The following is a 25,512-nucleotide window of genomic DNA, read 5'->3' on the forward strand; positions in this document are numbered from 1 at the left end:
ATTTAATTTAAGAGGAAACAAATACGTGTTCAAACCTGCCACATTTACTACATTTAGAGTTACTGCCACATTCACTACATTTTGTGTTTAGTTACTAAATGTAGTAACTCTAGTTACCACATTTAAATAAAAATGTTTTAACAAGTAGCTCCTGGCTAATTTCTCTACCTTGATTGTCCCACTCTCCTCCCTCAGCTGTGCAGGGGTGAAGGAGAAAGCATCTAGACCCAGGTTCAAAGCCTAACCCCTCCATTTACTGCCCCATGACCTTACGACAGCAACGCTCAGAGCTTTCAGGGTTTTTGCCTGCGTAATTGCTGCCCAGTGTCCCAGGTTAGCCAGAAAGAGGGTCACTGAAATTGTGTGGAAATGCTTCTATCTAGAAAGCACTGAACCTGGGGAAGAATTTTGCGTTCTCATACCCTGGATCGCTCCCTGCCGCCTTGGCCTGTGGGTGCCCCCCTGCCCACCCCAGCGAGGTCACAGGAGGCAGAGCCCTGGCCCCTCACAGACTCAGGCTTCTGTGGTTCCCAGACGTGGTGATGAGAGGAATGCTCAACAGCAGCCAGGCAACAGTGAGGGACCAGAAACCCACAAAGATGGAGGGAGTCCAAGGACCAACGGGGCACTTTATTAACCTGGCAAAGGGGTAGCAGGCTGCAGAGCAGCCTTTGCCAGACCCTCTACTGCATTCAGTGGCCGCTGATAGGGGCAACATTGTAGGGCCCAAGCCCTGGCTACTAGCAGTCCAAGCTGGGCGGGGGCGAGGCCAAGGATGGGGCTGCAGTTGCCAAAAGCAGGCATTAAGTACCAACCTGCCTCCCCACCTGAGGCTAGGGTGGGCCGGAAATGAATTGAGCCCCCCCCGCCCCCACTGTTCCCCCTCTCCGTACAGCTCTAGCTCTTCCTGGAGTCAGGAAGCCACGGGTTCCACATCAGCTGTGGTCTGGAAGGTGATCCCGTCCCCAGGCAATGGGGAGGCCAAGAAGGGCCAGAGCCAGACCAGAACCCAGCGGGGCCCCAGGGCTGCCTGCAGGTTGTGGCAGGGGCCCAGGTCATAAGAGCGTTGGCCCCGAGCCCACTCCCAGGTGGTCTGGCCCCGGAGCAGCAGCATCCCATGGAAGAGCAGCCCGGCCCCGCATAGCAGCGCACCCACCACACACGTGTCCGTCACGAAAGCCAGGGCGAACTGCGCCAGGGACACTCGGCCTGGAGGGGAGAGTGGAGAGCGTCAGGGGGCAGCATCAGGCCCAGTCTCCCAAAGCCCAGCTCCCGCCCTTCTTCCACCCCAACCCCCTATCAGAAACAGGGCTCATTCCTCCCCAGCAAACACTGAGTCCCTGCACCCTGGCAGGCCCCTGCTGGGTAATGGGAACACCAGTGACCTGGGTGGACACAGCCCCCTGCCTTACGTACAACTTTCACTCACGCATCACGAACTTGTGAGTACCGCCCATGTGCTGGACAGGGTGCCAGGCACTGCGAATATCTGAGTGCACGGTGGATGGCCTCTCTGACCTCAGGGAGCTCGCAGACCTTCACGAGATCCCTTCTTAGTTACTTACAGCTGTGCTGTGTGTTTAGAGGAAACGTAGGGGCTTACACCTTCCTGGCCCACAGGAGGCAACATGTATCTGCTGAACTCAGAACTACAAGATGCCAGGAAACATGCTCAGTGAAAGAAGCCAGACACAAAAAGGTCACATATTGTGTGATGCTGTTTATATGAAATAGCCCAAATAGGCAAATCCACAGAGTAGCGCAGTGGTGGTGGCCAGGGGCTGAGGGGATTGGGGAGGAATGCGGAGTGCTTGCTTAATGGGTGCCTGTGGGCTGCTGCTTGGGGTGATGGAAATGTTCCGGAATTAGCGGTGATGGTTGTGCAACATTATAAATATGAAATGCCACTGAAGTGTGCACTTGAAAACAGTTAAAAGGATGAATTTCGTGTTATGTGAATTTTACTTCAACAAACAGTCTGTGACAAGAAATGCCATGCAAACTTATTAAGAGGCTAATGGAAGTGGACTTCATCCGTCTTCATAAAGTAATCATTTGGGTGGTGCTGGGAGATCAGGAGGCATGTGCTAAGTGAAGAAGGGAGAAACATTGTCTGCAAGTCCCAAGGCAGAAGGAGAGCTGCCTGCGAGACAAGTGAGTGTATGGTTCTGGAAGCTCAGGAGAGAAGCCCAGGCTGGACGGTTCTGTGGGTAGTTGGTACACAGGCAGTTTGGAGACCCCCCTGCCCCGCAGAGCATGGAGAGAGAGAACAGTGCCCCGACCTCAGCCCCAGGAAAGCGGATCCTTAGGAACCAGATAAAAAGAGAAAGGGAAACCCGAAAGGAAGGAGAAAACCTAAGTGCACGCTGCCTGTGACACCAAGGGTAGACAGCGCTTCGAGGAGGTTAGAGGTCAGCAGTTCTATGAGGCTGAACGATCTCATGAAGCAAGAAAACTCAAAAGGGTCCTTTGGGTTTTGTGGAGACAGAGGCATGGGACTGTGGCAGGCTCGGAGGAATGATGGGGGCAGAAGCCAGTTTGGAGCAGGTGGAGGAATGGGTGGGGCCGGGAGGGGGGGCGAGGAAAAGCAGCCATGAGCCCCAGCAAGTCCTTGGAGAAGCCTGGCTACTAACAGAACCAGAGGCAAGAACGAGAGGAGGATGAAGTGGGGGGAAGAAAGGGCTCATGGGTCGGGTGGGGGGAGGGGGACAGAGGCAGTCAATAGAGGGAGCCTGGGGAGGTGGGAGGAAAGGCCAGCCCACAGTGTGAGGCCTCCGAGGAGGAGAAGCTGGGGGCAGTCTGCCTGGCTTAGAGCTCTGTGAACAGAACGGTGCCGGAGATACCAGCTGATGCCTCCTTGTCTTCTCTGTGATAGATTTGCAAGAGGTGGGGACTTAGAGGACAGGGGATTCGGAAGGTTTGGGTTGTAGTCATCAAGGGAGCAAGCTTATGAGAGGCTTGGACGGCCAGGCAGAGTGGAGGGCTTGTTGAGTTCAGTGTCCTGTACCAACCTATCAAAAAATACCATGCATCTGTGGCAGCTTTCAGCGGCCAGGGGCTAGCAGAGCAGGTGTGGTGGAGTGAAAGAGAGAGATGAATAAAAGAAGAGGTGGTGGGAGCAGGGAGAGCTGATGGGGATTTGGGAGGTGACACACTTTGAATTGTGACAAGGTCTGCGGTACGGACATAGAGCAGGGGAAGGAAGCGACCAGGAGGATGGGAAGAAGATGAATGAGTGAGGCACTGAACAGGACGTTCGCCCAGACCTTCAGGCACCCGTGATGTTGACAGGGCCCGGGGCTCAGAGGGAGACTGGCCACTGGAACCCAAGTCTTCAGGGGGCTGCAGGGAGGTGTGGCTGGAGGGCTGGAGGGCTGGAGGGCTGGAGGCTCCCTGGAAGGAGGGGATCATCAACGGGGGCTGCTCAGGCAGCCAGTGTGGGCAAAGGAAGGCACTGACCACCCACTGGGCCTCCTGAGGCCTCCCCTGGGGCTGCAGAGCTGAACTTGGATACGATGAGGAGACACAGCAACTTCTCGGAATGGTCAGGGAGTAAGTGCAGAACAAGGGTACAGAGGGGACTGTGGGTGGAGCGGTCAGGAGGAGGGAGTCAGGAAAAAGAAAGCCCAGAGCATTTTGAGGGGGACAAAGCAGAGTATAGAGCACCAGTGAGACTTTCACCTTGGGTGGTGGCAGAGGAAACAGGAATAAATGTGTCATCCAGAACCTGGCCTCTCAATAAGCCTTCCAAGTCTGCCCCTCCCTACTTCCAAAGACTGGCCTGTCCCATGCCCGTAACTTCCACTGGCTCCCCACTGTCCAGGCAGGTAACAGCCATCTCCTCACATCAGCATTCAAGACCTCCAGCACCCAGTCCTCACCTGCGGTCCCAGCCTTAATTCTCACAATTCCCATCAAGTTACCTTCGCTGCTCCCTGCCCAACATCCAGCCCTCACTTAGAATGGCCCCTTGTAGAATACCCCCCTGGGGAACTTCCACCAGTCTCCCCTCTCCCGTCAGCACCCCTTGAAACCCTTCCCTAATTCTGCCAGACAGATCTCCGTACCTGTGTTCTGGCACGGTATTTTACCACACAGCGTACCCAACTGAATACCTCACCCCTCATACATGACACTGGGACTGGGTCCCCAGGGCATGGCCAGGAGAACCAGCCAGAAAATCCCATTTCCCACCAGAATGGCCCACTATTAGGGACTCTGCCTCTCTACGGAGGCCTCTCAGGCTCCCACCTGTGAGCAGCATGAGCCAGGGCAGCAGGAGGAGGACGGCGGTGTGGAGGGGTGTGTGGGCTCGTAGCAGGGCTGCTAGGGCGGGTCCCAGCAGCACAGAAACGTGGAGCAGGACACCCGCAGCATGAAGCAGCAGGCACAGGAAGGGCCTGTAGTTACGAAAGCCCACGCAGCGCCCCAGCAGGCGGCAGTGGTGGTCACGACGCAGGATGCAGATGCGGCAGGAGGAGCAATGCCCGCTACGTGGAGGCACCTGGGTCTGGCACTGGTAGCAATAACTACAAGGAAGGAACCACAGGGTCAGTTCCCCCAGCAGCTCTAGGAGCCCCATCTCATGCCTGTGAGCCCATCCTGGGGAAGCAGAGGCTGGCCTCACTAAGCCTCAGGTTTTTTGTAAGTAAATGCAGGCTGAACACCACTTCCCAGGCCCTTCCAGTTCTGGCACTGCAGGCCTTAGATCACTTCCAGCTCAGACATCCTTAGTCCTAAGGCCTTTCTCTGGCCTCTAACATCCAGGTGCAAGCTTCTCACTTCTTCCACAGCCACCACTTGGCCCAAATCACCATGAACTCTCCCTTGAATTATTGCAACAACTTGACTGGTCTTCCTGATTCCACCTGTGTTTCCTCCTAATGTGTCACCCCAGCAACTAGACTGATCCTTAAAAATCGATGTCACATCTGTCTTCTGCTCAAAGCCTCCAATGGCTCTCCATCTCACTTCTGGTAAAAAGCAAAGCCTTCAATGTCTTACTAGGTCTTTAAATGTCTAACCTCTCTCCTCCCTGTCTCTTGCTCTACATTAGCCCCACTGGCCTTCTTGCTGCTCCTGGAACATGCTAAGCACATAACTGCCTCAGAGCTTTTGTGTTGTCGTCCCCTATGCCTGGAACACTCTTCCCCCAGATTCCCACATGGCTAACTCCTCACCTTCAAGTCTGTTTAAACGCCGCCTTCACAAGGAAGCCTACCTTGACCACCCTCTTTAAAATTGCGCCTTGCACCCCTTCTACCCTGCCCCACTTTTTGTTTCCATACCACCACCATCTTCTAATAGTCCATTATAAACTTGCTTATTTTGCCTATAGTTTATCATCTGCCCCTTTCTCCACTGAAATAAGCTCCAGGAGGTCAGGAACCCGTTTTATTGTACCTATTGTGTCTGGAACAGTACTTTGCACATAGTAGATGCTCAGTAAACATTTGTTAGTGAATGAATGATACTCCTTCTGGCTCTCCCATCCCAGGTTCTAAAGAAATTCTCTCTGGCTCTAAAACAAGCGGATCCTACAGGAATCTGGTTCTAATATCTTCTTGTCCTAGAGCCCCTCCCCCTGTCCAAGGTTCCCACTTCCCCGCCGTATCCCGCGCCCCACTCACGCCCAGCCCTGGCCCAGACCGTGGCCGGCCAGCATCACTCCCCGGATGCTGGGATCCGAGCGCAGGAAGAGACCCACGTTGCCCAGTAGGTTAAGCAGCTGGAACGCGGCCAGCGCCAGCTGTAAGGCCCGGGCCAGGGGTCCCAGCGGGGGCGGCCCGGGACCCAGCACCAGCACATAGGCCAGTTCCAGACACACCGCCGCGGCCCACAACGCGGTGAGCACGAGGGGCAGCAGCCCGGGCGCCCCATCCGTGCGCCCCACCGCCCAGGGCTGCCCCATGGCCTGGACCCACCCGCAGTCGAATCCCGAGTACCCCTGCCGCTTCCGTATTAGGGCGGGGATAGTGTCGGACGGAAGTCTACCACGACCAATGGAAGCTCTGAAAGGGGTTGTTGTGAGAGCTTAGGGTCACGTGGAGCAGGCTGCAGATGCGGAGCTGTGATTGGACAGCAGAATGAGCCAGGGAGATGCTTGGAATCCTGCTGGTGCTGGAGCTTGTGCTGCGGCGCCGTTATAGCCCCACCCACCAACGGAGGCCCCGCCCCTCCCGCTGTAGCCCAGTGGGGTTGTCTGGCTAGGTCGTGTGCGGACAGGATTGAGTTGCACCCTCAGTGGCGTCGGGGTTTCCCGGCTCAGCACATTCTCTCTCGCCCCCCGCCACCCCGATATTAATAGCCTTCCATTGGCCTATCCAGCTGGCCTGGAGTCCCTCCCCATGCTCGAGTGTCTCCCTTTATCACCCCAGAAAACATTAAAAACATCTCTGTGCCTTGGTGTCCCTGACTGTGAAATGGGGACAGGGCTCCGTTTCCCATCAGAGCCGCGCAGGAAAAGGGTCAGAAGGAGGCCCAAAGGGCAGCTTTTAGAGCTGTCTGCAGCCACTATTACCGTCATCTCCATTGTACACATGAGGAAACAGACTCAGAGAGGGCCTGTGATTTTCCCAAGGTCACACAGAGCCCACGGACCCCGAATCTCCGTTACGGGATCCACACCAGCGCCCCCAGATCCTGCAGTCCCCTGGCCCCAGGACCACCTCTGCCGGGTCCCGACACGGCTGCCCCGGCCCCCAACATGCCCCTCCCACCTCCCCCATATTTAGCGCGAATCCGATCCGGGGCTGGGCCGGGCGCTACTTAATGCGGCCCCTGTGTTCTGGAGAGTGCCGAGCAGAGCGAAGCCAAAAACGCCAGAGGGATGATGATGGTTATGAAGCCCGAGGGCCTGGGGGCCGGGGAGGGGCCTTTCGTGGCCGGCAGCGGCGAGTACATGGAACAGGAGGAGGACTGGGACCGAGACCTGCTGCTGGACCCGGCCTGGGAGAAGCAGCAGCGGAAAGTGAGTACTAGCCCATTTCTTGATGGCAGAACTGAGGCCCGAGAAGCCGATCAGTTCGTGATTGTCATCTCAGCAAGACAGGGGCAGAGCCTGCAGAGTGCCACTTCTTAGCCCAGGCTCTGCCCATCAGTCCTCTGCTGTGCCCCAAGGGCTAGAGGAGAGGACTGGTAGCCCTCATGAGGGGTTTAGGATAACAAGGAGAGTTTCTGGTTTGCCCCCAGGATTCATTCCCCTGGGTCCACTTCCCCTGGTGAAAATAGGTTGAACTTAGCTCAGGAGTTCCGAGTTTGGGGACTTCTGGAAGAATAATCTATTTCTTGCCACACCCCACCTTCACCTCTCTAGTTAAATATTCCCAGGCCCCACCCTGAGGACTTGCAGCCAGACAACTAGCAAAGAGACTTGGGAATGCTGGGGAGGGGGCAGCCATCCCAAACCCCTTCCGCTCTCTCCTCTGTACTCTTTCCAGCATGGCATCCATAGTCACTCTATTCCAATTGTCAAATGAGGAACTGAAGCTTAGAAAGGGCAGAAATACAACCCAAATCATATATTGTCAGAAAACAGGACCCACCCACCCCCGATCCCCCTCAACCTGAGTGTCTTTGCCCCTTGCTTGCCCCATCCCTACTCTTTCCCGAGATACCCCCTGGCCCAGCGACTCTGAGTCTGCTGAAAAGGCCACAGGGTTGGAGAGGAGGGAGCCCTGTGTCCCCTTACATAGTAATCTGACTCTCTGGCCAGATGGACACTTTTTGCTGAGGCAGCAGCTTGGGGGAGCTAGAGGGGGGCATATGGGCAGCTGCTGCCTGGGCCCAGCCTTGTAGGGTACTCAGGCCCCCTCTTGATGAGCTATTTTCCCTCCCAGACTTTCCCAAGTGGAGGAGACAGGACACCTGGGTTCCCAAAAGAGAAATGATCCTGGCTGAAGTGAGAAAACTTTGGGGAGTGGCAGGCCAGAGGTAGGGAGGACACCATGAGGTCACTGGGTCCTGCTCAGCATTTGTCAACAGTTTATGACTCCAGGACTGGGCAGGGGATAGGGGTGTCCAGTGGAATTTGCAGGATCTGAGAATCTCAGGATTCAGAATCAGAGCACTTCTGCTGAGTTAGGTGACAGGAGATGACCTGAGGGCCCAGGAAGCTCAGCTAACTCCACTGGGGCACCCTCGATGACAAGCCTCCCCTGGGCTCATCTTGCACCTGTCTCCAAGCAGGGCTGCGGTCCTCTGGTCTAGCAATCTCCTGGTGATGTCATCCCTGCCCCTGACTCCAGCTGCCATCTGCTTTGCAACTCTTGTCCTCATCCCCACCCACCCAGGCCTCTCCCCAGTCCAGGTTCATGTGCCCCTCTTAAGACATGTGCCTGCCTGTGACTGCCTTTGTCACTTAACAAATATCAGAAATACCCTTTCAACCCAACTTACAGCCACCCACCTCATCGCTTAATTCAGTGGCTGAGGAGCATAGGTGTTCTGTAAACTAATCAGCATCTCCAGCACACTGGACATTCTAGTCCTTCCTTTCTCACCCAACATTGTTTATCACAACGAAATGAAATCTCTGCTCAGTCCCGCCTCCTCCCTGCTACCCCTCTGAATCGTGGAACACCTCTTCCCACCTGATTCAACTGCATTAAAAAATATTCATTCGGTATTTCTTAATGAGGTCCTACTATGTGTCAGGCTCTGTTTTAGGTGCCAGGAATTAACAGGGGACAAGCTCGGGAAGCTTATGTGCCAGCAAGAACAAATATTTCTATCGCATCCACCTCATCCTACCCCGTTCTCCTCACTCACTCTCTCTCACCCTGGTGCCAGCCACTACCTCCTCGCTTCTCCTTTCTGCTTTGCCAAGCCTTCTGTCTCTACTCTGCAACCAGAATGAGCTGTTTAAAACAGTTCTACCTACCTCCCTCCTCTGCTTGGAAGCTTCCCTGACTCCCTGTTGCTCTCAGGATCAAGTTCAAACTCCCTGGCTTAGCACCCAAGATCGTGCATGACCTGGCTCCTGCTGCCCCTCCGGCCTGCCTCTAACCACTCATACCGCAACACCCCCAGCTCCATTCCAGCCGTGCCAGAGAGCTGCAGCCCCGCACACCTAGCAACCGTTTCTCGCTGCCAAGCACTTGCCCCCGTGGCTGCCCCTGCCTGGAGTGCCCTTGCCTGCCCTTCCCTGCATGAATAACTCTGGCTCTTCCCTCCCAGCTCTGTCCAAACATTAGCCTCCCGCCCCCCACTAGGAGAACTCCTCCCCTAGAATCTCTGACATCCGTCCCTCCCAGCTCTTCTCAGACCAACACGACTCTTTGATGGTCTGTCAGTTCCTTCAGTGCAGGGACCACATCTCATTAAGAACCATGTTTGTCAAATGAAAAAAAAAAATGCCCTTCAGCCCTGGCCAATGTGGCCCTGTTGGTTGGAGCATCGTCCCACAGACTGAAAGGTCCCCAGTCAGGGAACATACCTAGGATTCAGGTTGATCCCCGGTTGGGGCATGTCTAGGAGGCAACCAATCAATGTTTCTCTCCCTTTCTCTCTCTCTCTCCCTCTCTCTCTTCCCTCTCCCTCTAATTCTAAAAGCGATGGAAAAAAATGTCATTGGCTGAGGATAAAAAAAAAAAATCCCTTCCTTTGCCATGGAAGTGCCACCCAGACCTGCCCTTCCCCCAGCCCTGTCCAGCGCCCCAGGGCATCCCAGACTCTAGAACCCGAAGAAGCTACAGGGCATCATCTGCTCTTCCTGTGCTTGGGGAGAGAAGTGGAGCTCAGCACTCACTTACACACCTCTGGTGACGGCAAACCCACCCATTTCCCTTAGCAATGACTGCCCCTCAAGAACTTCAAGCATCACCTTCCATGTCTAGTTTTTAGGGCACCTGAAAAGCTAGTCTGGGAAGGGAAATTGGCTGAGGAAAAAAATTCCAAATAACTTCTAGGGCCACCTTTCGGGAGTATCTGCTTTGTGGTGGGGGGATGCTCTAAATTCTAAAATCCTGCCAGGTTGGGGTAGAGCGACCTGCGACATCATGGACCTGCGACATCACCTTAATTATACAAATGGGAAGACCGAGCCTAAGGGAAGGCATAGAGCTGACCGCAGGTCACAGAGAGTAGCTCAGCTGGGACTGGAGCCCCAAACTGGATTTGACCAAGGACCTTATAGCTGATGGACCCGAAAGAATCCAGGGCCTGAAGGCTTGGTAGTTTGGCTGAAATTTGTGGCCGAAGCCCCAGGTCACCCCATCCCTGGTAGACACACAGCCATGCACTGGCCTCATGTCCCAGATGGAGACTGAGGCTGAAGCTAACTCTGGGGAGCAGGGGAGGGCAATCACCTCTAGACAGGAGGTGTGGGTATGGGTGGCCTGCCGGTGGTCCATGACCTGCAAAGCTCTTACATACTCATAGTCTACCTGGAGGCCAATTCACGACAGCCCTGAGAGGTCAGCGGGGCTGGTATAGAAATACACAGGTGCACAGTCCCACAGGCAAAACCCTCAGAGCCACATATACTTCGATCCAGAATTTTTCAGATTTCAGACGGGTGGTATCACCCTGCATTGGCCCCTACACCTCAGAGGGCCCCATACTTTGGAGTGTCTGCTTTATGATTTTCTAAATTCCCTTCCAGTACTTGAGACTGGTCACAGCTGGAGAGCTGCTGGCGAGATACCCCAAGTCCAAACTGAGACCTGCATGAGCCCTGGACCCCACTTTCTCCTCTTGCAGGAGTACTGAAGTTCAGAGAGGGAAAGAGGCTGGCCCAGACACACAGCAAGTCAGTGGCTGAGCCTGCACTTGAATCCAGGGCCTTGGGCTCAGGGACCTACCCTGACCGAGGGCCTGAGCTCTACCGTTGGCTGCAGAGTCTGAGCACTGTTCTCTGCCCGCAGACCTTCACTGCCTGGTGCAACTCACACCTGCGCAAGGCCGGCACCCAGATCGAGAACATCGAGGAGGATTTCCGCAATGGCCTCAAGCTCATGTTGCTCCTGGAGGTCATTTCAGGTGAGGGGTGCAAATCTGTGGGCAGGGACCCCAGGACCTAGGGGATTCCAGAAAGCCAGGGGAATGCGCCTGCAGAGGCCTGAGGTGGGTGGGGCAGGGGACTTCGTGGTAGAGGGGGAAGTCTGAGGACAGTGTTTCCATCTTTCTCTCATGACTTTTCACCCTTAACCTCTCCCTTTATACCCAGGAGAGAGGCTGCCCAGGCCAGACAAAGGCAAGATGCGCTTCCACAAAATCGCCAATGTCAACAAGGCTCTGGACTTCATTGCCAGCAAGGGGGTTAAGCTGGTGTCCATCGGGGCTGAAGGTGAGGAGGTGGCAGCAGGGGGCCTAGGCTAGGGTTGGCCAGTGTTCCTGGCATCAAAAAGTCACCTCCATGAGCCTCAGTTTCCTCTCTCAACAATGGGAGTAACCATCCATGCCTCAGGAGAGGGACTGTAAGGAACAAATGTAGCCAAAATGCCAGCACAGGATCTGACACCTAGCCAGTATCAGAATCACTTGTAAGTAGCCCTGTGTGGTGTGGCTCGGTTAGTTGGGCATCATCCTGTAAAGTGAAAGGCTGCCAGTTCGATTCCTGGTTAGGACCCATGCCCGCATTGCAAGTTCTGTCCCTGGTCCGGGTAAGTACAAGAGGCAACCGATCCATGTTTCTCTCTCTCATCAGTGTTTCTTTCCCTCTCTTTCTTCATCCCTTCTCCTCTCTCTAAAAATAAATTAATAAAATATTTTTAAAAATCCCTTTTATATAAAACAGCTGAGTACCTACTACGTGCCAGCACTGGCGTGAGGCACCAGGGCCAGAGGGCAGAACAGGGGGAGGTAGCTGAGGCTGGTAGCACAGGCCTTAAATGCCAGGTGGGATCTTCCCCACCCCCACCCTGTAGAGATCGTGGATGGGAACCTGAAGATGACACTGGGCATGATCTGGACCATCATCCTGCGCTTCGCCATTCAGGACATCTCTGTGGAGGGTGAGCAGGGGGTAGGGGGAAACAAGGAAGGTGAGAGGACTGGCTCGTCCCCATCCCCAGCCAACACGCCCCCATCCTCACCCAGAAACCTCGGCCAAGGAAGGCTTGCTTCTGTGGTGCCAGCGGAAGACGGCGCCGTACCGCAACGTCAACGTGCAGAACTTCCACACCAGGTCTGTCAGCTGGTCAGCATGAGTGCCTGGGCCTCTGCCAGGGCTTGGTGCACAGAGCTGGCCCGTCACAAGCCACAGGGGAGAGGTCACAGCCAAGTTCCTGGAACAGTGTCTGAATATAGGAGGACTCGGTCAATGCAGAATTGACTCCAGGAGGGCGAGGGAGACTTCCTGGAGGAGTGGGCATTGGCGACATCCCCGGGAGGGCATTCCAGCCAGAGGGAACTCAAGGGCAAAGACCTGGAGGCCAAAAACACCTAGAAATAGGTGGGGCCTAAGCGTAGCACGTGTGAAAGAATCCTGGTGAACGTGGAGGAGATAGTGCAGGTCTGTAATAAAGGGCCTCAAATGCCAAACTAAGGAATTTGGGCTTGACTCCATTTTACAGATGAGGCTGCCCCGATGGGGTGCTTCTGGGGCGAGCATAGGACAGGGCTTCCACTTGAACCTGGGCCTGACCCACCCCTTCTTTCTGTCCAGCTGGAAGGATGGCCTGGCCCTCTGTGCTCTCATCCACCGACACCGCCCCGACCTCATCGACTACGCCAAACTGCGCAAGGTAGGCCTCTGACGCCCCAGCCCCACTCCCCAAAACCTCTGCCCTCAGCAGACCTTTCACCTCTGCCCGCTCATGCCCATCTAGGATGATCCCATCGGCAACCTGAACACTGCCTTTGAGGTGGCAGAGAAATACCTGGACATCCCAAAGATGTTGGATGCAGAAGGTGAGAGTAAGCCTAGCCCAGGGGAGGACTCTGCCATCTCACGGTCTGACCGCCACCCCTTTGCTCCTGCTATTCTCCTCTCCAAGAAGACCCTGCCCTTCCCCTGGTCCCTGGTCAGAGCCCTTTGGGCCCCTGGCTGCCTTCTCCAGGAGCCCTCTAGCCCGTCTCTGTGCCCCTCTCCACACAGTGGGACCAGCCTCCCTGCCGCTCCGTCTATGTTAACAGCTCCACCCTCTGCCTGGTGTCCCAGTTACCGGGGTCACAGGGGAGCGGGTCGGTCCTTCAAGACTGGGAGCTGCTCTGGGGAGGCCCTGCCTCTCATCCCTGTGCCCAAGCAAGGCTTTGGTCAACCGAAACAGCAAACACTTTCTGAGCATGTGCTATGCCTACTACCCTGGATGTGTGGTCATTGATGCATGAGAACTTAGGGGAAAGACAGACAGACAGACAGACAGACAGGAGGGATTATGGGATGGCTACAGATACCAGGCAATGTGGACTGGTGCCTGCTGAGAGCCGAAGTGTCTGCTCACCCACCCACCCCCTCATGGTTTCCTCACTCTGTAGAGGGGGAGGCTGTTGGGCCCTGGGGCGATCAGGGAGGGCTTCAGGGAAAAGGAAGATGGTTTGGGGTAGCGGGCAGTTGGCGGCAGTGACCAGACATTGTTGGCCCCTCTCATTCTAAGAGAGGTCTCTACCTGGGTGGGGACATGAGTCCATTTTCCGCCCCTGGCTTTGGCCGATAAACACCTCACTGCCCTCCCCCAGACATCGTGAACACCCCAAAGCCCGACGAGAAGGCCATCATGACCTACGTTTCCTGCTTCTACCATGCTTTCGCCGGTGCCGAGCAGGTGAGGGGTATGGGCCCATGCCCCAGCCTTGGAAGCATCCCTACATGCGGAGGTGCTAGGCCCATGGGTGGGCACGCCACCGTTCCAGTCCACACATGGGTCTTGGGGAGCTCAGGACCAGAGGCCTCTGGCCTGAGATCACCCTCCCCACCCTGAAAGATGTGCTCCCCTCACCCTGGCCCGTGTGGCTCAGTGTGTGGAAGCGTGGTCCCATACACCAAGAGGTCACGAGTTTGATTCTTGGTAAGGGCGAATGCCTGGGTTACAGGTTTGGTCCGCAATCAGGGCACGTGCAAGAGGTAACCAATCATTGTTTCCCTCCCACTCTTCTCCTCCCTTCCCCTCTCTCTAAAATCAATGGGCATGTCCTCAGGTGAGGATTTAAAAAAAAAAGGAAAAAAAGAAAAGATGTGCTTTCCTCATCCTTTTTCCTATTTGCTGGGGTCTAGGGTTCAGGGTTCATTGGCTTTACAGAGGAAGGCTGGGTCAGTGGGGGTGTCTATGGCAGCTTTTTCTATGGCGGCCACTTTGCCCCCCACCCCCAACAGGCAGAGACCGCCGCCAACAGGATCTGCAAGGTGCTGGCCGTGAACCAGGAGAATGAGAGGCTGATGCAGGAGTATGAGAAGCTGGCCAGTGAGGTGAGCCCGAGAGGGCCTTCCCTCCCTCACCTGCACTCTCCCAGCCTGGCCAGCCCAGGTCTGTGCCCGCAGTCTCCCTCTCCTCGGAGCAGCCTTGGCCTCCCCCAGCCTCCTCGTGACATCTTCACCCACCTTCTGCCCCTTGTGCCTTTCCAAGCTCCTGGTCATTCACTCATCTTCCATTCATTTATTTCCTCATTCATTTATCCACTCTCTCATATTCACGCAGTCTCATGGTCTTTGCTCTGTGCCAACCTATACCGGTCCATGCACTCAGAAATTAACCATCCTGCTCCTTTCCTGACTAGTGGGGACTCCCCATTCAGCCCTTCAGAACCCCAGCTCTGCTTGAGGCTGGGCCTTTTGGCCATAGCCTGGGGTTGGTGTGGGGGGGGTGAAGTGAGCACCCTCAGAGCTCTCAGCTCTGCCCCGGCCTGGCACCTGGCAGCTGCTGGAATGGATCCGCCGCACTGTCCCGTGGCTGGAGAACCGTGTGAGCGAGCACAGCACGAGTGCCATGCAGCGCAAGCTGGAGGACTTTCGGGACTACCGGCGCCTGCACAAGCCCCCTCGAGTGCAGGAGAAATGCCAGCTGGAGATCAACTTCAACACGCTGCAGACCAAGCTGAGGCTGAGCCACCGTCCTGCCTTCATGCCCTCCGAGGGCAAGCTGGTCTCGGTGAGCCCGGCTCTGCCTGCATCCTCTGGGTGACCTTGGGCTCCATGTCCCCTTCTGTACAATGGGTGAGCTGTGATGGAGGGCACCTCTGCCTGCCCCACAGGACATCGCCAGCGCATGGCAGGGGCTGGAGCAGGTGGAGAAGGGCTATGAGGACTGGCTACTCTCGGAGATCCGGCGCCTGCAGCGGCTCCAGCACCTGGCGGAGAAGTTCCAGCAGAAGGCCTCCCTGCACGAAGCCTGGACCCGGGGTAGGTGCACCTCATGGGGCTTGAGTTTATCCTGGGGTGGAGACTGGTGGAGAGCAGAACTCTCGGCAAAATGTGCGGGTCAGGGGTAGGTGTTCTGCCAGGAAGTTGGACAGCTGTTTCCCGTTCCCGACCCTGACTTTGCTGTGTGACAGGTGACCGCCCCTCTTTGGCTGCTCACCTGCTTCTGGTTCTGACCTCTGTGTCTGCTCTAATCCATTTGTCACTCAGCATTAATACGTTTGTCACTGAGCATTTTATCTGCATATGCAACATGTGTCCAAAGGACAGTCCCCAACCCTAACCTCACTTACATATTGATGCCAAAATACTTCATGAGTCAAATATATTACTCTATGGACACATTCATTCTGTATTCTGTCAGGGATTTTAGTCCTACAATGAAGGACTCCTGCCTAAAAATAATGAACAAGCACTAACAATGGATTATGGCCATAATAAATAATGATGGTTTGATATAATAAGAGTTCCTTAAATATAAGGCCACTTATGTGACCCTGAGATCTCCAAACCTCTAAACCTCAGTTACCTTTTCTGCAAAATGCAGAGGCACTCAATGAATAATTGCTACTGCAGTTACATTTTTTTATTTGTGTAATGATGGTAATTGTCATTCTCAAAGCACTTTTAGGTTCATTACTCATTCTACCAGGTGCCAGGCACCTTGCCAGGTGCTGGGGAAACTGGTGAGCAGAGGAAGCTGTGTCAGGGGCTCGTCGGGCTCAGGATCGAGGGGAGGTAGTTCTGAATCAACTAATACCAAACAGTACCAAGAGCCACTCTGCACCGTGCTGGGTCAGTGGACGCAGACGACATTTGTGGGCCATGTCCTGGAATAAGAGTTTCATTTAACTTTATTAGGCCAGCACCTCAAAGCAACCTGCTAGGGCAGGTGGGCTAAGCAGGTGTAACCTGCATTTCACAGATGAAGGATCTCCAAGGTCACAAACCCTACTCGAGCTCCCTGCTTCTTTGTCCGAGCAGGGAAGGAGGAGATGCTCAACCAGCGCGACTATGAGTCGGCGTCGCTGCAGGAGTTGCGGGCGTTATTGCGGCGCCACGAGGCCTTTGAGAGCGACTTGGCGGCACACCAGGACCGTGTGGAGCACGTCGCCGCGCTGGCTCAGGAGCTCAAGTGGGTGTGGCCCGAGGCCGGACCCGCCCTTGGGCAACGCCCCCTACCTGGCCCCGCCCTTTGGTTCCAAGTCCCGCCCTCACCCTCATTGCTTTCGAGGCATTTGACAACCCAGTCTTAGTACCTCCTCCTTCCCCCGAACCCCTTGTTCTGCCTCTCCTCCCGTATCCCCTGCCCCATCTCCGGACCCTGTTCTGCGGCCCACACTCCTGCCCACCGGGGCAGTTGCTGGCCCCACCCCCGTGGCTTGCCCACTCCCTTCAGCTCTGCGGCTTGGTCTGCTACCACCTGGCCCCTCCTGCAGTAAACTCGCTCCTCCCGCATAACCCCGCCCTGAAACTCCGGGCCTGGCTCCTCCATGCAAGTTGGATCTTGAGGGACTTGATCTGAGACCAGCGGGCACCCTTATTCCCCCAGGACCACGCTGGGAACTCCCCATTCACGAAAGCCCAGCTTGACCCTAACCTGCCGTGGCTGCCTTACACCTTCACCACCATCTGGGGTGTGGGTCCAGAGGGAATGTGGGCTGTGGTCTGGCCCCTCTGTCACCCCCCTCTTCTCACCCCTAGTGAGCTGGACTACCATGAGGCCTCCTCAGTGAATAGCCGCTGTCAGGCCATCTGTGACCAATGGGACAACCTGGGCATCCTGACCCAGAAGAGGCGAGATGCCCTGGAGGTGAGGGTGGGGCCAGGGAGCAGGGGTTTGGCCACTGGACGGGTGAGTGGGCCTGTTGGGCAGACTGCTGACCCGCCTGCCATCCCCGCGGCCCTCAGAGGATGGAGAAGCTCCTAGAGACCATCGACCAGCTGCAGCTGGAATTTGCACGGCGGGCAGCACCCTTCAACAACTGGCTGGATGGTGCTGTGGAGGACCTGCAGGATGTGTGGCTGGTGCACTCGGTGGAGGAGACCCAGGTGGGTGCATGGGACGACGGGAAGCTGGCCTCAGATCCTGCCAGCCACTGCTGTAGGCCCTTGGGGGATGGGGACAGAAGGAAACCCCAGTTCCCCAGCTCTGGGCTAACAGACAGGAGGCCTGGACTGTTGAGCCAACCCTGACCTGGACCCACTGGATGGCCTGGAGAACGTTGCTGCCCTTTCTGTCGCCTGCAGGAAGTGGGGGGTGCTGGCTGATCCTTCCTGCCTGTTGCCCGCAGAGTCTGCTGACAGCACATGAGCAGTTCAAGGCAACATTGCCCGAGGCTGACCGAGAGCGGGGCGCCATCCTGGGCATCCAGGGTGAGATCCAGAAGATCTGCCACACGTATGGGCTGCGGCCTAGCACCACCAACCCCTACATCACCCTCAGCGCGCAGGACATCAACACCAAGTGGGACACGGTCAGTGCTGCCTGTGGCCACTCCCTGCCGTCTACCCACTCCTGAGCACTCTAACCACCCTGAAACCTCAGGTATCTCAAGAGAAGGATCTGGGGTCTGTCACAAATTCCTCGTGGCATTGGCCAAGTCACCTTGCCTGCCAGCCTCATCTGTAAAGCAGCAGCATTTTCCTGTCAGGCCTGATGAGAAGTAGAATGAAACCTGGTGTGTGGGCATCCTTCACAAAACAACCCGTTATAAATGAAGTTGTTGAGTGATCTGCCCACAGGGCCTGCCCACGGGCCCTGACACCTCGGCTCAGAGCAGCAGGGGCTGTTCGAGGGACTGGGCCTCCTGCCACAACCACCGATCTTCCCAGGTCCGAAAGCTGGTGCCCAGCCGTGACCAGATGCTGCAGGAGGAGCTGGCACGACAGCAGGTGAACGAGAGGCTCCGGCGACAGTTTGCAGCCCAGGCCAATGCCATTGGGCCCTGGATTCAGGGGAAGATGGAGGTAAGGCCTGAATGGTGGGGCAGGGCTGGGCCACCAAGGGCTGGGAGTCCTCATCCTGCCTGGGTCTCCCGAGAGCAGGAGGTGGGGCACCTGGCAGCTGGGATGGCCGGCTCTCTGGAGGAGCAGATGGCTGGACTGCGGCAGCAGGAGCAGAACATCATCAACTACAAGAATAACATTGACCGGCTGGAGGGTGACCACCAACTGTTGCAGGAGAGCCTAGTATTCGACAATAAGCACACTGTCTATGGCATGGAGGTGGGCTCAGACCCGCTAAGAGGCGAGGCGGCATGGGCTGGGGAAGCCTGGGGCAGCCACAGCTGGACACAGCACATCAGCTTGGCCAAGTCCCTCAATATACCTGTGTGGGCACTGAAACCCCCTAAGTGAAAACTGACCTGTCCAGAGTTATATAGCAGTCTAAAGCCAGACCAGGTTAGCACGGCTGGTTGATCAGTACTTGATACGTAATAAATTGTCAAACTTTAAAGCAGGAAGGGCTACTGGAGGTGACTCCGTGAAACCTCCAGATGGGTGCAGAGGCCCGGAGAGAGGACTTGCCCAGTATCTCACAGTGGATTGGGGGTGGAGCTAGAGCTCAGGCCAGGCACTAACTGCCCACTGACTTGGCCTGTCTCCTGCTCTCCTAGCACATCCGTGTGGGCTGGGAGCAGCTGCTCACCTCCATTGCCCGCACCATCAATGAGGTGGAGAACCAGGTATTGACCCGAGATGCCAAGGGCCTGAGCCAGGAGCAGCTTAACGAGTTCCGGGCATCCTTCAACCACTTTGACCGGGTCAGCAGGGGCCCAGCCTTGTGGGGTGGTAGACTTGGGGACTGGTGGGGTTTGAGGACCAAACCTGACACCTACTCACCCACTACAGAAGCGGAATGGGATGATGGAGCCCGATGACTTCCGGGCTTGCCTCATCTCCATGGGCTACGACCTGGTGAGTGCCCCCCCCACCTCTGCCCCAGAGGTCCCATCAGCGCCCTGTCCTACATAAGGACACTCACATATACCCTACTGTGTGTTCCCACCTTAACATTCCATGATCTCCTCATCACACCCACTGGGGCTGGGCAGGAATATCCCATTTCGAACAGAGGCTATTGAAGGCTCAGAGAGGTAGACTAACTTATTCAAAGACACACAGCTGGAAATTTGGACCTAGTTCTGTGTGACTCCAAAGCCTGGGCTTGTCACATTTTTACTCAGAGGAACAGCACTACGGAGAGCTCCAGAAGAAAGAGCAGGACCAGTGGCAACAAGGGGCATTGCCACAGGCAGGACTCAGGCTGCAGTCTATGGAGAAAGGGAGCATCCTGTCACTGGGGTTGTCAAGCCCAGTGACAAGCCCAGGGCTGGACAATCCCCAGGAGGCTCCAGCACCCATGGGCGTGATGCCCGGCGTCTAACCTCTGCAGGGGGAAGTGGAGTTTGCTCGCATCATGACCATGGTGGACCCCAATGCAGCTGGGGTCGTGACCTTCCAGGCCTTCATTGACTTCATGACCCGAGAGACCGCTGAGACGGACACAACTGAGCAAGTTGTGGCCTCCTTCAAAATCCTGGCGGAAGACAAGGTGAGTCCCTGGCATGGCGGGGGCCGGCGGGCTGGGGCAGGGAGTAGGACCTATGGGCTCTCAACACCCCTTCTCCCCCAGAACTACATCACCCCTGAGCAGCTGCGGCGCGAGCTCCCAGCTGAGCAGGCTGAGTACTGCATCCGCCGAATGACGCCCTACAAGGGGCCTGGGGCTCCAGCTGGAGCCCTGGACTATGTTGCCTTCTCCAGTGCCCTCTATGGGGAGAGCGACCTCTGACCTCAACCTCTGAGGTTCTCCATGCAAGTCAGAGAGAGGGTGCTCCCTCTGATTCTGTTCATCCCTCGGAGCACAGACCCCTGATTACAACCAGCCAACTGTTTCTGAATAAAGATCCATTGTGGGTCTTTCTCCGTCTCCTTTGGGTTCCTGAAACAGAAGCTGGGCCCTCAGGTTCTTGGGCAGGACCAGCCTCCTGAAGTTAACCTTCAGAAGTTCCCATCACCCCTACTTGCCCTCAGGGACTGGGCACCCACACCACACTGGGGCTGAGGAGCCTCTTTATTGCTGTTAGAAGAGGGTGGTCACAACAGTTTGTCTAGACATGGCAGGGAACACGGCCCCTGAGTCCAGGGGTTCAGAATTTACAGCATCGGTCAGGAGAAAGCCCAGGCAGGGAGCCAGAGCCTGCTGAGGACAAGCTGGATTTAAGACCGGAGTATTTGTTTCCCACCTGTTCCTTCCCTGAGCCCAGGGTTCCTGCTTGAGCTTCAGCTACCAAACATCATTCTTCTCCCCAAGATCCTAGTTACCACAACTCAACAAAGGTGCAGCCAGGGCACCTCAGAGTGGGAGTGCGGGGTAGGGGCTGTACCCCTAGCCCAGTGCCCTCTCCCCACCCTGAGGTACCCGGCGCCCATCCCTCAGCCAGCTGTGTCTCCTGGAGAAAGGCCTGGACGTGCAGGCCAGGCTGGGGAGGGGCTGCTCCAGTCAGCACCAGGTCCTGAGCTGGTGCTCCTCAGTCCACCACCGCCGAGCTGGCCATGACATTCACACCACAGGCCCTGGACCCACGGTGCAAGTAGTAGTAACCCTGGGTGAGAGGGGCGGGAGTTACAAGGGCACTAGGGCAGGGGAGCGGGCTGGAGGGCCAGGGGCCACCTGGCGAGACTCACCTCCTCACCCCAGTCAGTGCCCCAGCTGTTCTTGATGGCCCAGAAGGGGATATCAGAGCCTGGGAAGCAGAGGGAATGCAGGGAGTCAGGGCTGCAAGCACTCTGCACTCTTTCAAATATCTGCTGTGGGCCTGTGTGACAGGCACTAGGAAGACAGCAGAAAAAAGGACAGGCCCACCTACTACTCTTCTGTACACCCAGTGGGGCTCTGGGGTTTGAGAAGGGCACCCATCCACACCCCTCTCTCAGGTTAGCCATCCCTACAGTTTGGCCTCCCACCATCCACAGAGAGGATGGATGATCCCACCTGGCCCAGAGCGGGCGCCAGGGTTAAGGACCGGGTTCCTGAGCTTTCCCCAAATTTCCCCCCTAGAGGTCCTGCGATGCTGGGGTTCGACCTCTGCCTGTGACCTGGGGCGGATGGGCAGAGAGGGGGTCAGCCAGACTCACGGTTGCCGTAGCCCACGAGCAGCACAGCATGGTCAATGAACCAAGGGCTGCAGAGGAGCCTCAGTGGGCGGGAGATCCCCCTGCGGTAGAACTGGGGAGGGAGAGTGAGCAGTAGGGGGCCAACTCCGAGGACAGGTGGGGGTATGGTCAGCAAGAAACGGAGCAGGGAGAGCAGGGCTGGGCCTTACCTGCATGCCAAAGGCATTGATGGCAATGGAGATGGGGCCCTTCTTGGCCAGCCAGGCTGCCAGCTCTGAGACAGGAGGGGCAGCGTCAGGGGCGCCCAGGCCCCAGTCCCGCGTGGCCTGTCCTCACCCCCATCCCTCACTCACTTTGCTCATCCTTGCTTAGCTCCACTGAGTCATTGATGTAGACCTTGACCTTCTCTGTAGTGAAGCTGCAGGTCTGCAAGTGGCCATGGTAGCTGTAATCATCCTCTGTCTCCAGCCCTCCTAAGGAATGGTGGGGGGTAATTGGAAGAGTAGAGAAAAGGTGGACCCTGTTTACCATACACTCGGCTTTTCCTAGCCAGAGGCTGTGCTAAGCCCCTTATCCAGGAGGCTTTACGTTCCTCATCCACCCCAGGCTACAGCCCCTCCCCTGTGAAGAAAAGGCTCATCCTAGAGATGACACGAGCCTCGGGGGCCGAGGGAGTCACCAGTGAGAAATGTGGCAGAGATGGAACTCAGCTCTCAACTTTGCACTCCTCACCTGCCCCTGCTTTCCTAGGACTCTTGACCTTGGCTTGCTTGTGCTGCTCTGACAGGCCCCAGCCCTGACTCTGCCCAGGTGTGCGTGGCTCCCGACCTGGCCCGACCCTGCCGGGCTCCCAGACAGTCTCTGTACAGCCACCTCCGTCCTGCACCCCTCATCCTTCTACCGCTGCAGCCCGCTACTTCACGGAATGGCCCATTTAAGTCAATACCTCCCCTCAAGGGTGAGGTGCGTCGCTCCCTGCTTTAGCAGCACCTAGAAATACAGAACTACAAGGGGCAAAAATACCAAGACCCTGTTCTGTGCCAGGAAGCCGACACATTTCCTCACTTGATACTCAAGGCAATCCTATCAGGTGGGTGAGTTTCATGTCACAGATGTGGCAACAGAGCCTCTGAAAGAGCTGATTTGCCCAAGGACTTCCACCAGAGGGGCCAGCGTGAAGCCTTCAGCCCAGTTCACATGGCTTCTATGCTCGTGTCTCTCCCCCTCACAAAGTGACTTCTCGTAGAAGAAGAAGTGGCTCCTACTGCCCCCGCTGACCCCAGGAATGCATACCCAGAGTCCTTATGGCTGAGTAGGCATTGGAGGGCAAGCCGCCCATGCAGGCCTTGTCCAGTGTGTCACAGTCCACAAGCTCTAGAAGACAGAAGGCTGGTTCCAAGGAGCCCACAGGAGGGACTGGGCTGGAGACGGGGATAGAGCGGGGATGCTCACCCTGCTCAGAGAGGGAGAGCAGGTCCCCCTGCTTCAGGAACCACTGGCCCTCCACATTGCCTGTGACTGAGAAGGCCCAGCAGGAACCACACATGCCCTACAAGAGACAGGCAGAGTCAGGGCTGGGTCCCTTCCCAACCCTGGGCAATCCCCACACCCCACCCTCACTTTTGAGGGGTCCAACCTGGTTCTTGACTTTGGTGACAGCCCCCTTATTCCTCCAGTCCCACTCGGGAGGGGCTGGGTCATCCATGGGCTTGGCTAGGCGCATCTTCTTGCCAAGCCCCTCTTTCAAGAGGGGATTCAGGTAGAAGGTGCGAAACTCCTCCTCTGTGGGCAGAGGATAGATAAGTCATGGGGGGAGTTTTCTAAGCCAGCCCTGATTAGGGCCTTGGGAATAGGCCCTGTCTCTTGCAGGCTCTATGAGAGCTCCGGCCACCACTCCTACCTGTGAGGTCACTGAACTTGGTGACTCCATACTCAGCTGTGCCACGGTCCAGGGCCTGGATCTCCTGAGCTCGTACCATGTTATTCACAAAGATAGACATGCGCCGCTGGGCTTCTGAGGACCAAGGAGCAGTAGAGGAGGGGCTCAGGCCCCAGGCAGATCATAGAAAGAGGGGTGCTCAGAGCGAACAGGCAGAGGTTTCCCTGGGGAGTAGGGTAAGCTCAAGAAGGTGAGTAGGTAGGGATGGGGAGGCCAGACCAAGAAGAAGGTGTGATGAACTCTTGGGACCAAACTGGGCTGATGATTTCCCAGGTGTGAAGCAAAAACCTGAATGGGCACCAAAGAACATGCCCAGCTAGGCAGTCATGGGAGAAGGTAACCATGCCAGGGGGCCTCCAACAGACGAAACCTGGCCTTTGCCCCATACCATTCTACCCAGAGTGATGGAGAACCATGGCTCCTGACCAGGAAAACCAGATGGGAGAAGGGGCCAGGTCCCTACAGTGGCTGCCAAGTCCTGGGAGGTTGAGCAAGACCTTGGGGACTGAGGGGTCCTTGAAAGGGTGCACATCCTTCCCCTCCCAACACAAAGGGGCCAAATTGGGGCAAGGCCTGATCTGGTTGGGACAGTTATGGCCCAGACTGGGTCCTTACCCTCCTCTGTCTCATATGTCCGGTTATATGTGGTGATAAAGTGCTTGAAGAGTGAAACCATTTCCGTAGAAAAGTTCTGGAAAGACAAAGAGATCTTTACAAGGAGTTCTTCTTAGACTGACTAGGAAGCCCCAGGCCAGAGTGAGGGGAAAAGAAGGGAAATAAGGCAGCAGCCAGCTCTCCAGAGTGAGGGGCACCTCACCTGGGGCAGGGGGTCCTTGTTCAACAGTGGAAAGAATGAACTAGAAGTCTTGTTTTTGTCATCTGGATAGGGTTGGAACAAAGAAGTCAAGGCTGAACTCTAAACGAAATCTGAGTCGGGCTATCCCAGCATCCTTGGGCTATCCCAGCACCTGCAATCTTGGCATCCACAGGACCACAGTCCCCCCTCAGCAGCGTGTGCTTTCCTAGCTCATCCAGGACTTCAAAGGTACAGAGCTGAAAGGAGAGGAGGAAGCCAGTCTGGGACGCTTGGCTAGATGGCGCTGGAGGCTCCTCAGATGAGGATGACCCCCAAGGCAATCACCCCACCTTGGAGAGGCACTGTCAGCACCTGGACACCCTTTTTATAGCATGGTCTGTGACTCTCAGGGACAGGGAAGTGACCCGGGTAGCTGTTGCCTGTGATTCCTTCCTTTCAGCTTGACTCATTTTGCCAACTGCCGCCAGACAGCCTGGGGGTAGGGAATTGAGGAAGCCCCTTCACTCACCAGGGTTTTCTTAGACACAGAAAGCTGGCACACCATGGGCTCGCTGCAGGGCGGCTCCTCCAGCGTCGCCTTCAGGGAGTACAGGGACCCCAGGCCCGCCTGGTTGGAGGGGCAGGTAGGACGGTGAGGCGGGAATAGCTACTCCCAGTTCGGCCCTTCAATGATCCCACACCACCACCGCGCCCCCTCCCCCTTCCCAATCGCCAGGGGTGCCCCAGCCATTCAGTGCCCCCACCCTAAGTCTAGGCCAAAGTTCCAATCCCCCGGACTAGGGCCCCAAGCCCCCGCCCCCGCTGCGTCCTCACTCGACGGACACGACCGCTGAGGGCCCCCAGCACCGCCCGCGCCCCGGCAACCCGGCCGCGGTTGTACGTCTCCAGGGCGAAGCGAGCGGGCCGCAGCAGCTCGGGGGTTACGGGCTCCCAGGCCTGAGCGTCGGGAGGTCGGCGGTGCGGTGCGGAGACAGCGCTCGGGAGCAGTCCGAGCAAGGACAGTATGGACAGCCACAGAGCCATTGCGTGAAGCCGGTGGCCTGAACACACTGACTGCGTGGATCAGCCAATGGGGCGGAGCAGCTCGTGGGCAGGGGGCCTGGGTCCCTCCCCCACTGCTGCGGCGGCGCCGCCAATGGGCCTCCGCCAGGGGCGCCTGCGCGCTCCCTTGTTTACGCCGGGCACGTGGGGCGCGGACGCTGCGCAGGCGGATGGGTTCCATCCAGCCCGGTTGCTGCCTGCTCGTCTTGCCCAAACAGTGTCTGCGAGCGTCCAGCTCTAACAGACGTTCGGGGATAATTCTGTTAGGTCTTTGAAGCTGGCCTGAGAATAAAAGTA

The 25,512-nt window shown here is 56.6% G+C and overlaps 3 protein-coding genes across 3 annotated transcripts; 1 reads left to right on the plus strand and 2 right to left on the minus strand.

The window, feature by feature from the left end:
• Window positions 1–314: 314 nt before the first annotated feature.
• Window positions 315–5,977, minus strand: ZDHHC24 (zDHHC palmitoyltransferase 24). Its single transcript, XM_037053302.1, has 3 exons — window positions 5,631–5,977; window positions 4,252–4,529; window positions 315–1,209 (listed from the first exon to the last, which is right to left on the minus strand). The coding sequence occupies exons 1-3, from the start codon at window positions 5,909–5,911 to the stop codon at window positions 914–916; spliced, it is 855 nt and encodes a 284-aa protein (XP_036909197.1). The 5' UTR covers window positions 5,912–5,977; the 3' UTR covers window positions 315–913.
• An 852-nt stretch (window positions 5,978–6,829) lies between these two features.
• ACTN3 (actinin alpha 3) lies at window positions 6,830–20,231 on the plus strand. The gene is made up of 21 exons (XM_037053304.1): window positions 6,830–6,970; window positions 10,866–10,980; window positions 11,168–11,287; window positions 11,868–11,954; window positions 12,040–12,127; window positions 12,608–12,686; window positions 12,771–12,852; window positions 13,621–13,706; window positions 14,255–14,347; window positions 14,796–15,026; window positions 15,130–15,277; window positions 16,280–16,430; window positions 17,000–17,108; window positions 17,207–17,347; window positions 17,590–17,772; window positions 18,131–18,265; window positions 18,344–18,523; window positions 18,916–19,062; window positions 19,151–19,216; window positions 19,695–19,853; window positions 19,935–20,231. Exons 1-21 carry the CDS (start codon window positions 6,830–6,832, stop codon window positions 20,091–20,093), a joined length of 2,700 nt encoding a protein of 899 aa, XP_036909199.1. The 3' UTR covers window positions 20,094–20,231.
• Window positions 20,232–20,357: 126 nt separating this feature from the next.
• CTSF (cathepsin F) lies at window positions 20,358–25,311 on the minus strand. Its single transcript, XM_037053305.1, has 14 exons — window positions 24,988–25,311; window positions 24,683–24,781; window positions 24,326–24,410; window positions 24,175–24,236; window positions 23,973–24,048; window positions 23,319–23,432; window positions 23,055–23,200; window positions 22,871–22,967; window positions 22,712–22,792; window positions 21,772–21,891; window positions 21,628–21,692; window positions 21,440–21,530; window positions 20,990–21,048; window positions 20,358–20,907 (listed from the first exon to the last, which is right to left on the minus strand). Exons 1-14 carry the CDS (start codon window positions 25,195–25,197, stop codon window positions 20,833–20,835), a joined length of 1,380 nt encoding a protein of 459 aa, XP_036909200.1. The 5' UTR covers window positions 25,198–25,311; the 3' UTR covers window positions 20,358–20,832.
• Window positions 25,312–25,512: the final 201 nt, after the last annotated feature.

Source organism: Sturnira hondurensis, unplaced genomic scaffold, assembly GCF_014824575.4.
Source record: "Sturnira hondurensis isolate 20B ecotype Veracruz unplaced genomic scaffold, ASM1482457v3 Scaffold0007797, whole genome shotgun sequence".
Lineage (NCBI taxonomy): Eukaryota > Metazoa > Chordata > Mammalia > Chiroptera > Phyllostomidae > Sturnira > Sturnira hondurensis.

Excerpts from the sequence above, each read along its gene's own strand:
- ZDHHC24 (XM_037053302.1), bottom strand. The coding sequence starts at position 5,911 with ATGGGGCAGCCCTGGGCGGTGGGGCGCACGGATGGGGCGCCCGGGCTG. Across the intron at positions 4,530-5,630 it reads GGTCTGGGCCAGGGCTGGGC|TTATTGCTACCAGTGCCAGA; the intron begins GTGAGTGGGGCG and ends CCTTCCTTGTAG. Across the intron at positions 1,210-4,251 it reads CTGGCTCATGCTGCTCACAG|GCCGAGTGTCCCTGGCGCAG; the intron begins GTGGGAGCCTGA and ends TCTCCCCTCCAG.
- ACTN3 (XM_037053304.1), top strand. The coding sequence starts at position 6,830 with ATGATGATGGTTATGAAGCCCGAGGGCCTGGGGGCCGGGGAGGGGCCT. Across the intron at positions 11,955-12,039 it reads TCAGGACATCTCTGTGGAGG|AAACCTCGGCCAAGGAAGGC; the intron begins GTGAGCAGGGGG and ends ATCCTCACCCAG. Across the intron at positions 12,687-12,770 it reads ACTACGCCAAACTGCGCAAG|GATGATCCCATCGGCAACCT; the intron begins GTAGGCCTCTGA and ends ATGCCCATCTAG.
- CTSF (XM_037053305.1), bottom strand. The coding sequence starts at position 25,197 with ATGGCTCTGTGGCTGTCCATACTGTCCTTGCTCGGACTGCTCCCGAGC. Across the intron at positions 24,411-24,682 it reads CTGTGTCTAAGAAAACCCTG|CTCTGTACCTTTGAAGTCCT; the intron begins GTGAGTGAAGGG and ends CTCTCCTTTCAG. Across the intron at positions 23,433-23,972 it reads GACATATGAGACAGAGGAGG|AAGCCCAGCGGCGCATGTCT; the intron begins GTAAGGACCCAG and ends CTTGGTCCTCAG.